General features: G+C 41.5%; 1 protein-coding gene across 1 annotated transcript in view; it reads left to right on the forward strand.

Annotated features, from left to right (window-relative positions):
• The window catches only part of b3glcta (beta 3-glucosyltransferase a), a 144,973-nt gene extending 133,800 nt beyond the window's left edge, over window positions 1-11,173 (forward strand). Inside the window, exons 14-15 of the mRNA XM_080197936.1 lie at window positions 406-550; window positions 10,711-11,173. Of these exons, the coding sequence (XP_080054062.1) occupies window positions 406-550; window positions 10,711-10,884 (319 nt within the window). The 3' untranslated portion in view covers window positions 10,885-11,173. The remainder of the gene's footprint in view (window positions 1-405; window positions 551-10,710) is intronic.
• Window positions 11,174-13,708: the final 2,535 nt, after the last annotated feature.

The following is a 13,708-nucleotide window of genomic DNA, read 5'->3' on the forward strand; positions in this document are numbered from 1 at the left end:
CTGGGGAGGGTATGGGGAGTGAGTGTTGCTGGGGAGGGTATGGGGAGTGTGTGTTGCTGGGGAGGGTATGGGGAGTGAGTGTTGATGGGCTGAGTGGATTGCGATCTGGATCACACTGATCCATCTGACATAAATTGCACATCTTTTCCCACCGGGGCAACATCCGAAATGTTTGGGGAGAATTGCAGCCATTATATGTTATCGTTTTTCACTGACATAATTACCAACATTGATTTTCAAATAAGTGACAATTAGCGATCCCTAACTTCACAAACAGACTTCAGACATGGAACACAAGTCTCTGTTGAATGATACCAGTAAGTTAAACCTACACTGGTGTTTAAAATTAACCTGATATGTCATTTTCTTGTTCACCAGCTCATTTCTCTTGCTGTTTTTGTATAGAATTGTCTTTAGCCGTGAAGCAGTAACGCAATTACTTGCAAGTGGATGTGGTTGTTACAGTAACGATGCACCTGACGACATGGTTCTGGGCATGTGCTTCAACAGTCTTGGTATCCCGGTAACACACAGTCCTCTCTTCCACCAGGTAATCCTCCCTTTCAAATGGTTCTCCTGTCAATGCAAAAAAATCACTTGTAACCTGGAAGCAACAAACTACTTAATGACCTGCAGATCGAGTGGAGGTTCTTTATATGTATATTATATATATATAAAGATGGGGGGATGGAGGAACTGAAAATGCCTGTAGGCACCTGAAAAAATAAATCAAGGAGTTGATATTGCAGATGACAAGTGAATTCTATTCAAAACACTCACCCTTCATTCTCAGATGCTGACAGACCATTGATGGGATTTTTCTGTCCCACTGCACTGGTCAAATAGCGCTGGGGGCAGGAAATATGAGCGAAGGGCTAAAAAATCAGGTTCATGCCCGATTTCTCTCCTTTCGTGGGCGGCATGGTAGCACAGTGGTTAACGCTGTTGCCTTGCAGCGCCAGGGACCCAAGTTCAATTCCCAGCTTGGGTCACTGTCTGTGCAGGGTCTGCACATTCTGCCCGTGCCAGTGTGGGTTTCCTCCAGGTACTCCAATTTCCTCCCAAAATCCAAAAGATGTGCTGGTTAGCATTGAGTATGATAAATTTTCCCTCAATGTACCTGAACAGGCGCTGGACTGTGGCGACTAGGGGATTTTCACAGAAAGTCCATTGCAGTGTTAATGTAAGCCTTACTTGTGAAATTAATAAATAAACTTCCACAATGTGGCCAACTGAAAAACCTTGCTGGATAGAAACTCCTAATTCCTATGAAAATGTTAAAAGAATTTTAAGTTTTCTGTTATCAGAGAATAAGTTTATAAAACAAACGACTGGCTATTCTGATCCCATGCTGACTCTCTAATCTAGATCATTCCTTATGCTAGCCATCAATCTTTCAAACTTTTTTCCCACAATTGACATGAAGCATATAGGTACAGTCCCTTTTTTTTCATGATGGAGACCACATTTGCAGCTTTCTAATCCACTCGGATGTTCTTCAATTCCAGTGAGTTTTGAATGATATTATTGAAGGGACCTGTAACCACCTCAGCTAATTCCAATGGAACACATTGTCAGTCTCGTTTAGGTTCAGCTTCCTAAGCCATCTAGTGAACTACAACCTAGTGAGTCTCATGGTGGTAGGGAAACTATTGGAGAAAATTCTGAAGGAGATATTCTTTGTCCACTTGGAGAGGCAAGGTTTGATCAGGGATAGTCAGCATGGCTTTGTCAGAGGGAGATCATGTCTAACAAATTGAATGTTTTGAGGAGGTGGCCAGGTGTCCAGATGAGGATAGTGCAGTTGATGTAGTTTATATTGATTTCAGCAAAATTTTGACAAGGTCCAACAACTCCTAAAGAAGGCTAATGCACATCGTAATTTGATCAAGTGGATTCAAAATTGGCTTCATTGTGGGAGACAGAGGGTGATGATAGAAGGCTTTTTTAGTCACTGGAAGCTAGAGTCCAGTGGTGTATCACAGGGATCTGTGGTGCGTCTCCTTTATTCGCCGTTTAAATAATGACATTGATGATTATGTGGGGAGTAGAATTAGTAAGTTTGCTGATGACACAAAGATTGGCCAGGTTGTTAACAGTGAAGCTAAGTGTCTTGAGCTACAGAAAGATATAGATGAGATGGTCAACTTGGCAGATAAGTGGCAGATAGAATTTAATCTTGAAAAGTGTGAGGCGATACACTTTGGAAGGAGTAATTTGACAAGGAGGTGTTTAATGAATGGCATGACACGAGGAAGTTTTGAAGAACAAAGGCACCTTGGTGTGTTTGCCCATAGATCTCTGAAGGAGGAAGGGCAGGTTAGTAGGATGATGAAAAAGGTACATGGGGCCCTTGTCTTTATCAGTCAATCTATAGATTGCAGGAGAACGTAAGTTCAAGGTGAGGGGAAGGAGGCTAAAGGGGAATGTGGGGAAAAACAGTTTTACCCTGAGGGTGGTGATGATCTGGAATGTGATGCCTGGCAGGGTGGTAGAGGCGGATTGTCTCACAATCTTCAAAGGTACACAGATAAGCACCTTGCACATCATAACACTCAGGGCTATGGGCCAAGTGCTAGAAAATGGGATTAGGTGGGAGGTCAGGCGTTGCTCGCATGTCGGTGCAGACTCTATGGGCCAAAGAATCTCTTCGCACTCAGTAATTCTGTGATCTATCTACTACGATTTCCAGCCTTCTCACACCCGTATGTATGACTCAGCTTGGCTGTCTGACCTTCTCAGCAGCCCAAAGTCAAAGTAATTATTTAAAAACCCACTGTATTTGTTCTCCTAGATATCACCTCCCCGCTGCCACAGGTCAACAAGTTCAACTTCGCTTTATTGCATCTTTTGCTCCTGATTGATTTGAAGAATGTTTTGCTATTATCCCTGTCATGTTTCCTGCCCACGATAATGTTTTAGTGTCTCTCTAAGTGATTTTGGAATTCTCCCTATCTTGCTCCTCTACATTTCAGAATGTTTGCATTATTCCTTGTCCCTACTGACATTTTATTGTTGGTTTGATTTTTTCATTTGAGCTGTCAGACATATTTCTGGAATAAACTGGTTCTGTAATGTTACCAATAATCACCTTAGAATACTCCCATTTTCCCTACTCACTCATTAAATAATTCTTCCCATTTTATACCTTTAACAAAGCTTTTCATTCCTTCAAAATACAGGCAAACGTATTGAATTAGGAGCAGGAGCCTTTGAGCCTGCTGGCCATTTAGTAAGATCATGACAAGACCATGACTTATGGACAAGTTGGACCGAAGGGCCTGTTTCCATGCTGTAAATTCTGTGACTGATCAGATTGTAACCTCACTTTCCCGCCTTCCCTAAATAATCTTTCACCCACTTGTTTTTCAAGAATCCATCTACCTCTGCCTTCAAAGTATTCAAAGACTTTGTTTCCACCACCTTTTGAGGGAGTGAGTTCCAAATACTCACAACCCTCTGAAAGAAAAAAATTCTATTCACCCATCTTAAAATCAGTGATCCCTTATTTTTAAACAGTGACTCCTAATTCTAGAGTCTGACGTAATCTTCTTTAATCCACCCTGTCAAGACTCCTCAGGATCTTAGATGTTAAAATCAAGTCAACTTTTACTCTTCAAAACTCCAGCAGATACAAGGCTAGTCTGTCCAATCTCTCCTCAAAAGACAACCCACCCATTCCAGATATTAATCTGGTAAACCTTCTCTGAACTGCTTCTAATGCATTTACATTCTTCCTTAAACAAAGAGACCAATATTATAGAAACTACAGGGGGCAATTCTCCCCCAAAAAACTCAAAGTGTCGAAGTTGCGTTAAACTGAAGTAAATCACGCTGGGTTTTTTCAGCGGGATTTTCAAAATGAATCTCCCACACTCTGTGCACTAGCGTGAATCACACAAAAAAGCTGTGAGCAGGATCCTAGTCCCAGTGGAGAGCCGGCAGCATAGCACTGAGTGGGCCACTGCGCATGCGTCAATCTGTCAGTGCCGAGACTGGTGCATGCGCAGTGCTCCCGCATAGCCGGCCTCTCAATTGCTGTCCAGCTCGATCGCTGGCCTCCCAGACATGTCCAGGCCAACCTCGATCCCCACCCCAACCGACCCGCCTTGATGTCCTGCCCCCTCAACCCATCCCCCCAGCATAATCTGTACCCGCCCTGCAGCCTCAATGCCTGATTTCCCCCTGCACCATCAGAACAATTCCCCACCCCCACAACCACCCTGATGGCTGACCCTGATCACCAGCCTCCGTCCCTCTGTTACCCAGCTTGACTGCAAAGTGGAAGCAGGACCCTCTCCCCCCCTACAGAGGCGCCACCCACTTGGCACTGCACAATGCCCAGTGAAAGTTTTGTACCAGTTGCCATAGGTTAAGTATTTATTTTGTAAAATGAATGACCTTATGGAGGTTTGTTTTGCTGTAGAATTAATCTGTGTATATTGGTGGTATATGCAATGTTGAATATCCTCACTAAGAGAACCAGTCACCATACTGACAATAAAGGCCACCTTAAAACCAGCGATTCCTCTTCACATTCATCATAATAAAGGAAATCCAGCAGGGAAACAGGAGTTGACAAGTGCCCCTTATTGTTGCTTTCAATTTTGAATTCTTCCTCATGTGCTAACTTCACTTTCAACCAGTAACAGTCAACTCATTGGTTCTATTGGCAAATTTAGTAGATACATAGCTCAGATTTCCCCTTACTCTCACAACTTCAGCCAATAGCTCCTAGCATAAACCCAGTGCTGCCTTTGAAAAATGCATTCCCAAAGCCACTCACAATTATTTTGTCTACAGAAGCAAGACCTAAATATTTTTGGTGTGGGGCACAGATCATTTTGTACTGGAAATGTGAGGCTACCTTTCAAGAGAGTGGATGGAACATGAAGTGAGCTCAAATGGAAACTGAAAATGTGGGATGAGAATATCTGTGGAATTGGAAGTGTTCCCTACTTCTTTCCCTCCACTCCTCTCCATGGCCAATCTTGTAAATCATCCATTGAAGCTGGTTAATGATATTTGCTTACACTTCTTTCTTTTATTAAATCATTTTGTATCAAACATCATCAGCAATGATGCCATCACAAAGTTTACATGAGCAGGCTTCTGTTCCTCTGTTGGTGCTTCACTTCATAGAATCATAGAATCCTCGCAGTGCAGAAAGAGGCCATTTGGCCCATCGAGTCTGCACTGTCCACTATCCCACCCAGGCCCTATACCTGTAACCCCACATATTTACCCTGCTAATCCCCTGTCACTAGGGTCAGTTTAGCATAGCCAATCAACCTAACCTGCACATCTTTGGACTGTGGGAGGAAACCAAAGCACCCGGAGGGAACCCACGCAGACACGAGGAGAATGTGCAAACTCCACACAGTGACCCAAGATGGACATAAACCTGGGTCCCTGGCACTGTGAGGCAGCAGTGCTAACCACCGTACTTCGTGAGAGTAGCTTTAATAGTTAATCAGTTATTTTAAGGAAACTGGACTATCTAGTAATTGAAAGGAGAACTAGTGGTTATTTTTCTTGACCTCAAAGTTCCACAGAAGAAACAACTTAATCATTATAAGTGTTAAAGTCATCTCACCCTCAGATTACATATACCAATATAAATGTGTACAACCTAGTTAGCTGTACTAAGGACCATGTATAAAAAGATTGTGTTACATGACTTCATAGCAGATCGAAATGCATACTATGAAACATTTAACAGCTCTGACTTATGTTGAAGAGCATAACTAAATGCTATCATCACTTAATGAGTATATTAATCATTGATGTTGTGGGAAACCAAGATTTAAGTAAAGCTCTAAATAACTATCTAAGATCTGAAATGTATTTCAACAACAGCTGCTTGCATTAATAAAGCTCTAGCATGATAAAACATTGCAAAGCATCTCACGGGACCATTATCAAACAAAATTTGTCAGAGCCTGATAAAGAGAGTTTAACATAGGTGAGAGGTTGATTTTAAGGGGCACTTTAAAGGAGCATTGTTGGAAGGTGGAAAGGTTTAGTGAGGAAGCTCCCCAGAGCTTAGAATCTAAACTGTGTTCAGTATGCAGCCAATGCTGAAACCATTAATAATCAGGGGAAAGTAAGATACCAAAATTGGAATACAAGTATCTTGGCAACCATCTCCAACAAGTTCCCTTGATATTTCAAGTGCATTACAATCATTGAATTTCCCACCATCAACATTCTAGGGTTACCATTGACCAGAAACTGAACCGGTCTAGCTATATAAATACTGTAGCTACCAGAGATGGTCAAAGACTAGGAACCCTGTGGCGAGTAGCTCATCTCCTAACTCCCCAAAGCCTGTTCACTGTCAACAAAGCACAAATCAAGGATGTGATGTAATATTCTCTACTTACCAGGATGGGTGCAGCTCCAACAACACTTGAAAAGCTCGACATCATCCAGAATTAAGCGGCCTGTTTAATCGCTACCCCTTCTGCAAACATTCGCTCCTTTCACCACTGACAAACAGTGGCAGCCATGCCTACCATCTATAAGATGCACTTCGGGAAGTCACCAAGGTTCCTTAAGCGGTACCTTCCAAATCCACAACATTACCATCCAGAAGGATAAGGGTAGCAGATAGCTGAGAACACCACCACCTTAAGGCTTCCCTCTTCCAAGTCACTCACCACCCTGACTTAGAAATATATCACCATTCCTCCACTGCTGCTGGGTCAAAATCCTAGAATTTCCTCCCTAACAGCACTGTGGTTGTATCTACACTACAGGGACTGCAGCGGTCCAAGAAGGCAGCTCACCACCAGCTTCTCAAGGGCAACTTAGGGAAGGGCAATAACTGTTGGCCTGGCCAACGACACCTACATTCCATAAATGATTTTTGTTTAATTTGTGGTCTGACAAAGGTTCCAGATATAGGGAAGGGTGAAGCCATGGAGTAATTTGAAAACAAATTTGAGAATTTTGCAGTTGAGGCAACATTTAACATAAGAACATAAGAAATAGGAGCAGGAGTAGGCCATCCAGCCCTTCGAGCCTGCCCCGCCATTCAATAAGATCATGGCTGATCTGTCGTGTCTCAGTTCCACATTCCCGCCCTCTCCCCATAACTCTTAATCCCCTCGCTTATCAAAAACCCATCAACCCGCATCTTAAAAATATTTAGTGAGGCAGCCTCCACCACCTCAACGGGCAGAGAATTCCAGAGATTCACCACCCTTTGAGTGAAGAAGTTCCTCCTCAACTCCGTTCTAAACCGCCCCCCCTTTATCTTGAAGCTGTGCCCCCTAGTCCTACTGTCCTTTCTGAGCGGGAAGAGCCTCTCCACCTCTGTCCTATCCATCCCATTCATCATCTTATACGTCTCAATGAGATCTCCCCTCATTCTTCTAAACTCTAACAAGTACAAACCTAGTTTATTCAGCCTCTCCTCATAGCTCAACCCCCTCAACTCCGGCATCAGCCTAGTAAACCTCCTCTGCACTCCCTCCAAGACCAAAATATCCTTGCGTAAGTACGGCGACCAAAACTGCACACAGTACTCCAGCTGCGGCCTCACCAATGCCCTATACAGCTGCAGCAAGACCTCCCTACTTTTATATTCAATCCCCCTCGCTATGAAGGCCAGCATCCCATTAGCCTTCCTGACCACCTGCTGCACCTGCAGGCTGGGTTTTTGCGACTCATGCACAAGGACCCCGAGGTCCCTCTGCACCGTCGCCTGCTGCAGTTTTTCGCCCCGTAAGTAATAGTCCTTCCTACCATTATTCCTGCCAAAGTGGACCACCTCGCACTTGCCAACATTAAATTCCATTTGCCATTTCCTGGCCCATTCGCCCAGCCTATCTAGATCCTTCTGCAGACTCTCCACACCCTCCACGCAATTTGCCGTTCCACCAATCTTGTTGTCATCAGCAAATTTCGACACCATACACTCGGTTCCCTCCTCCAGATCATCTATATAAATGGTAAATAGCTGAGGCCCCAGCACCGACCCCTGGGGCACTCCACTAGTCACCAGCCGCCAATCTGAATAGCACCCACTCTCTGCCTCCTATTTGACAACCAATCCTCTATCCACGCTAACACCCTACCCCCAACTCCATGCCCCCTTACCTTCTGCAATAACCTCTTGTGAGGTACCTTGTCAAACGCCTTCTGAAAATCAAGAAAGACCACATCCACCGGCTCTCCTCTATCCACCGCCCTAGACACATCCTCATAGAACTCCAATAAATTTGTCAGACACGACTTCCCCTTAACGAAACCATGCTGCGTCTGCTCTATCAAGCAATTCCCCTCAAGATGCCTCGCTATTTCCTCCTTGATGACGGATTCTAACATTTTACCCACAACAGACGTTAAACCAACCGGCCTATAATTCCCTGCCTTTTGCCTGGCACCCTTCTTAAACAACGGCGTAACATTAGCCGCTTTCCAATCTTCCGGCACTTCCCCGAAATCCAGCGACGTCTGGAAAATAACCACCAAGGCATCCACTATCACCTCCACCATTTCTTTCAGAACCCTCGGATGCATTCCATCCGGTCCTGGGGACTTGTCCACAATCAGTCCCTCCAGTCTGTCGAGCACCGCTCGACCAGGAACCAGTGTAGGTCAGCGAGCACAGAGGTTATGGGTGAATGGGACTTGCTGTGATTCTGGACAAGATCAGGTGACCCTTGGATGTGCTAAAGTTTATGGAGACTGAAAGATGGAAGTTTGGTCAGGAGACACTGTTGATGCAATATAATTTTTTTTTAACACAGTCCCTGTAATACAAACATTATTATAATAAATTATAACTAATTTCATAAAACTCTTATTTGGTATTCTATACATAGATCAGAAAATCATAGTTTTTTTTACACAAATCAAAATATTGATTTGACAAGCTGAAAGAGATTGGGGAAATACAAAGTTTTCAACATTGCTTTTTTAAAAACTCATTTCAGTTTTATTTGCTTTTTAAATACAGAATAATTTTAAAAAGCAAATGCGTTTCTTATTAATAGGAGTAATGAACATTTTATAACTGCAAAACACTTCAAAGTGTTTTACAGCCAATGAAATACTTTATGAAATTTAATCACGGTTGTAATAAAGGAAATGTGACAGTCAACTTACACACAGCAAGAAAGAGAAAGGTAAAGTGAATGGTTATGGGTCATGTAGATAGGGAAGGAACTTTTCCTTTAGTAGAAGGGTCAATAACCAGGGGGCATTGATTTAAGGTAAGGAACAGCACAGTTAGAGAGGATTTGAGGGACCCGGTTCAGTTTGAGATTTGAGAGTGGTGGGGATCAGGAACTCACTGTCTGAAAGGATGGTAGAGGCAGGAACCCTCGCAACATTTAAGAAGCATTTAGATGAGTACCTGAAATGGTATGGCATACAAGGCTGTGGACCAAGTGCTGGAAAATGGGATTAGAATAGATAAATGTTTGGTGGTCAGCGCAGACACAATCTTTCTGTACTGTCAAACTCCATGGGTATGATTTTCTGGCTCTTCACATCCATGGGATCTTCTGGTTCTGCCGACAGTGCACCCCGCCACATGTTTCCCAGTGAGGAGAGTTAGAATCAATGAGAAATCCCATTAATGGAGGTGGCACCACAAGATCCAGCCGCACCGCCAAGAAAAACACCTCAGGAAGACGAGACAACCCCAGCGCCTGACTCCATGGGCAGAATTTTCCATTCCAGCCCATGGCGAGAATCCTTGCGGGTGGGACAGAAAACTCAGCAGACCATGCAAAAGGTCCTCGGGTGGGAATTTCCGGCCTTGGACTGAGCGCTGCCGGAAAATCCCGCCCTATAGACTCTATAAATAAAACCAACAAAAGGAAACGTTTTTGAAATTTCCAACAACATGTAGTCTGAGGAGTGAGACTCTTCAATTTAAATTGTTCACCTTCAGGGCCAGTGAGATTGATTGGCAGTTTTCACAGTTTGAAAGATGTTGATACCATTATTTAACTTTCTATGACAAGTTTGAAGGACAATTGATTTGTAAGTGCAGCAAAGCAATACTGCAGGTGCGATGCTGTTTGTCCAAAGCAAATGTAGAACAATAATAATCAACCTGCAAATTTTGGACACTTGAATTTGCTGCTTAATTTAGATTAATAATGGTGTGCACTCACACACGCTGTCAGTCTTTCAGCAAGTTCTGACTCAGTGAAAGTACAATAGTGATAGAAATGAAAAAACACTGTCACAATAATAGGATGGTCCTTTATAAATATGTATTCCTGAAAAATCTGTGGCACAATCAAATTTTTCAAAGGCAGTGTACTGGGATATCAAATAAAACCTTGACAACTCGAGAGTTATGGGCAGCACGGTGGCACAGTGGTTAGCACTGTTGCCTCACAGTGCCAGGGATCTGATTCAATTTCAACCTTGAATCATTTTCTGTGTGGAGTTTGCACGTTCTGTGCGTGGGTTTCCTCCAGGCGTTCCGGTTTCCTTCCATAGTCCAAAGATATGCGGGTTAGGTGGATTGGCTATACTAAATTAACCCATAGTGTCAGGTGGTTTAATAGGGTAAATGCGTGGGTTGCAGAGATAGGGTGTGGGTGGGATTGTTGGTGCAGGCTCAATGGACTGAATAGCCTCTTTCTGCACTGTATGGTTTTTATAACTAAGAATTTGAATTATCTAGCAGTAATAAGCAGAAAAATATTCTCTAAGTTGTTGATTGCATCTGTTTTTTAGGCACGCCCAATGGACTATTCAAAAGATTATCTGGCACATCAGGTTCCAATTTCATTTCATAAACACTGGAATATTGACCCAGTTGAAGTCTATTTCACGTGGTTGGCGAAAGAGGATGACCCTGTATCAGACCAAACAATAAAGAAACCAAAAAAAGAAAGGGAAGATTTATGAATGCCTTAGTGATGAATATGCATTTTTAATATATCGATAAATAATTCTTAGATTTACTAAGACTAAATGCAAATAGTGTCATGATTTTCAAAATACCCTCCAAAGCCGTATTCACGTTAGTAATTTTGCTTAATACCTTTTATATTACTAAGTAAATTGTTGAATTATATTTGTAATTCACCTGGACAGTATTTGAAACAGTATTTCTGGAAAGTTGGTGCAATCTATGCTTTTCTGTTAATGTTAAAAGAATTTATATAATTTTGTAAAAAATAAAATCCTACCTATATATCTATATAAATAACTTGCTTTATTCTACACAGAGTGCTTTTTGCTGCTTCAAATGGCCACTGTGATTATGAAAAACTTGCCTGAGTCCAAATGACCCTGTCCCAGCAATACTGGATTAGCCATCATTTTACCTTATATAGACACAGAAAATTTACAGTATGGAAGGAGACCATTCATCTCATCATGCCTGTGTCAGCCACAAATGAGTTTCCAGCTTTAATTCTTCAAAAGCACTACCCTCATCCACCCTCCTTCTAACCTCCTCAAAAAAAACTATCAAGTTAGTCAGACACAATATTCCCTTAGTAAATCCATGCCAACCGTCTTTGATTAATCCGTGCCTTATTTTAGATTTATGTTGTCCTTCAAAATGTTTTCCAATAGTTTGTCCATCATCAAGCTTAGGCTGACTGGCTTAGAAGTTTATCAAAGTGAGAGGTGATCTCATTGCAACCAACAGAATTCTGAAGAGACTTGATAGAGTAAGATATAGAAATTGTTTCCGTTGGTCGAGGAACCTAAAACACGGGAGCACATTGTCAGTTCAGATAGCAGGCTATACTAGACCTGCTATTGCATGATAAAATATGATTAAGTGAAGGCACCCCTAGGTAATAGTGATCATAATATAATTGAATTTTACATTCAGTTTGAGGGAGAATGTAATGTCCTAACAATGTCAGGGGTTGTAGGTTTTAGCAAAAAGGAAAAAAGTGGTTTGCACACATGGGGCAAGATTTTACTCCTTGACCCAAAACCGTCAACGGACCTTTCTACGTTCTGCCCCTCGCCTACTTCGATTCCTGTGGTAGGCGGGGCAGCAAAATTCTGGCCATAGATTCAAAGTAACAGACAACAGGTTTATACTCAGAGGTCTTGCCTGTACAGAGTACAAACTGAAAGTAAAGCAGCAGCCTCTGCAACATTGTAATGACATAACCATCAAAAAAGTGTTCAGCTCTTAAAGCAACCATTTAAATATATAACATTCCTCCCCTTTTACTTCTGTGGTCATGGCAATAAATTATTAAGATGTTATGCATAGGATCAGTATTACTTTAGACACAGTACTATGCACCATTAATCATTATACAGTCAATAAGAAAGTCAATCAGAAGGACATCTATTTCTCTTTGTATACAACATTCTGGAATTTGGCTGTCCTTAACCCTATAAGTATGATTTGGAATTTCAGTAGATACACCTTTTGCAACCAGTTCTGCATTATTCTCACTCAACATAAAAGATACAATCATTAGGCAACTCAGATTCAACCAAGTCTTCCATTATAGTATTTACAAAACTACAAAACAAGACATTGGTACTTTTGGAGCTGATTCTGAGAAATGATTTTGAGATGACAACAATTAGTTAGTTTCATCTTCAGTTTGAACTGTGTAAGAAATTAAACCTGTTTTCGCTAAAACTATGCCTTGTATCCATTTCTCACTTGTGGCGAAATTGCGTGCTAACACTTAGCCTCCTTTTTGAAATGGGTGTTGTTTTGCCTTCACTTCTCAGCTCAAGCTTTCTTGACATAATGGTTTCAAATCAGGATGTGTACAATGCACTCCAGCTGTCTTCAATACCATATCCATCACCTTGCCATCATGAGATCATTTTTGGTACGTCTCTGAATTTGAGAAGTTGTCACAAGATCTACCAGTGAAAAATAAAACACATTAGCAAAACTACAATAAAGCTTCATGACCCATCCAGTTTCAACTTTAGATATAAAGTTTGTTCTACATGATGCTTTATATTAGCTAACAATACAAACAAATATTTTAGAAGCATAATTGTGATAGTGATGAGGCCAATGTTTTAAATATCCATTCTCAGTCATTAGAAGCACTTATGTAGATACGGACATGAGCTAATGAAGCCATTTAATAGTGCTTGTGATTTATGCTTTATAATCAATTTTCATCCCAATGATAGGTCTATTTAACCAACCTGTAATCATTACAACCCAAATTCTTGCTAGAGTCTTTAAAATGCAAGATGAAGTGTAATGTACATAATTATCTGTTACTCTGTGAAATCACTTAGAGCCATTTGTTTTGGTGTTTCAGACAGACTGGTGGAACATTGCCTTGTTATTCCTGAGTACACTTTGATAAGCAAGTTCTAAACATTTTGCTGAAAACTTGTAATAAGGAATGAAAATCATGAAAATATAATTATTGTTGTTCTGAACATATCATCAGTGTCTCAGAACAATTAAACCGTTGAAGTCTGCTTGGTACATTGTCTCTTAGGGAAGAAGTTTCAATATTCATATGATGTTGCTCATTCTTGGCAGACACAATAATCGCTCAAGGAAGCAAAATTAATTCACTGCCTTGTGAATTCCTACATGTATTTGGATAATTAGTAATATGAACAGAAAAATTTGATCCCCTGGAAATGCTTTAGCCTTTATGCATCTTTATGCATCCATAAGAACTAATGTAAAGGAATCTTGGATTAGAATAGTGACCAGTCACAAGAATGAAAGCAGTACATATTTTACAGAATTACAAAAAGCTGT

The sequence above is a fragment of the Carcharhinus amblyrhynchos genome, chromosome 10, assembly GCF_965287045.1.
Source record: "Carcharhinus amblyrhynchos chromosome 10, sCarAmb.v2.hapA, whole genome shotgun sequence".
NCBI classification, from domain to species: Eukaryota; Metazoa; Chordata; class Chondrichthyes; order Carcharhiniformes; family Carcharhinidae; genus Carcharhinus; species Carcharhinus amblyrhynchos.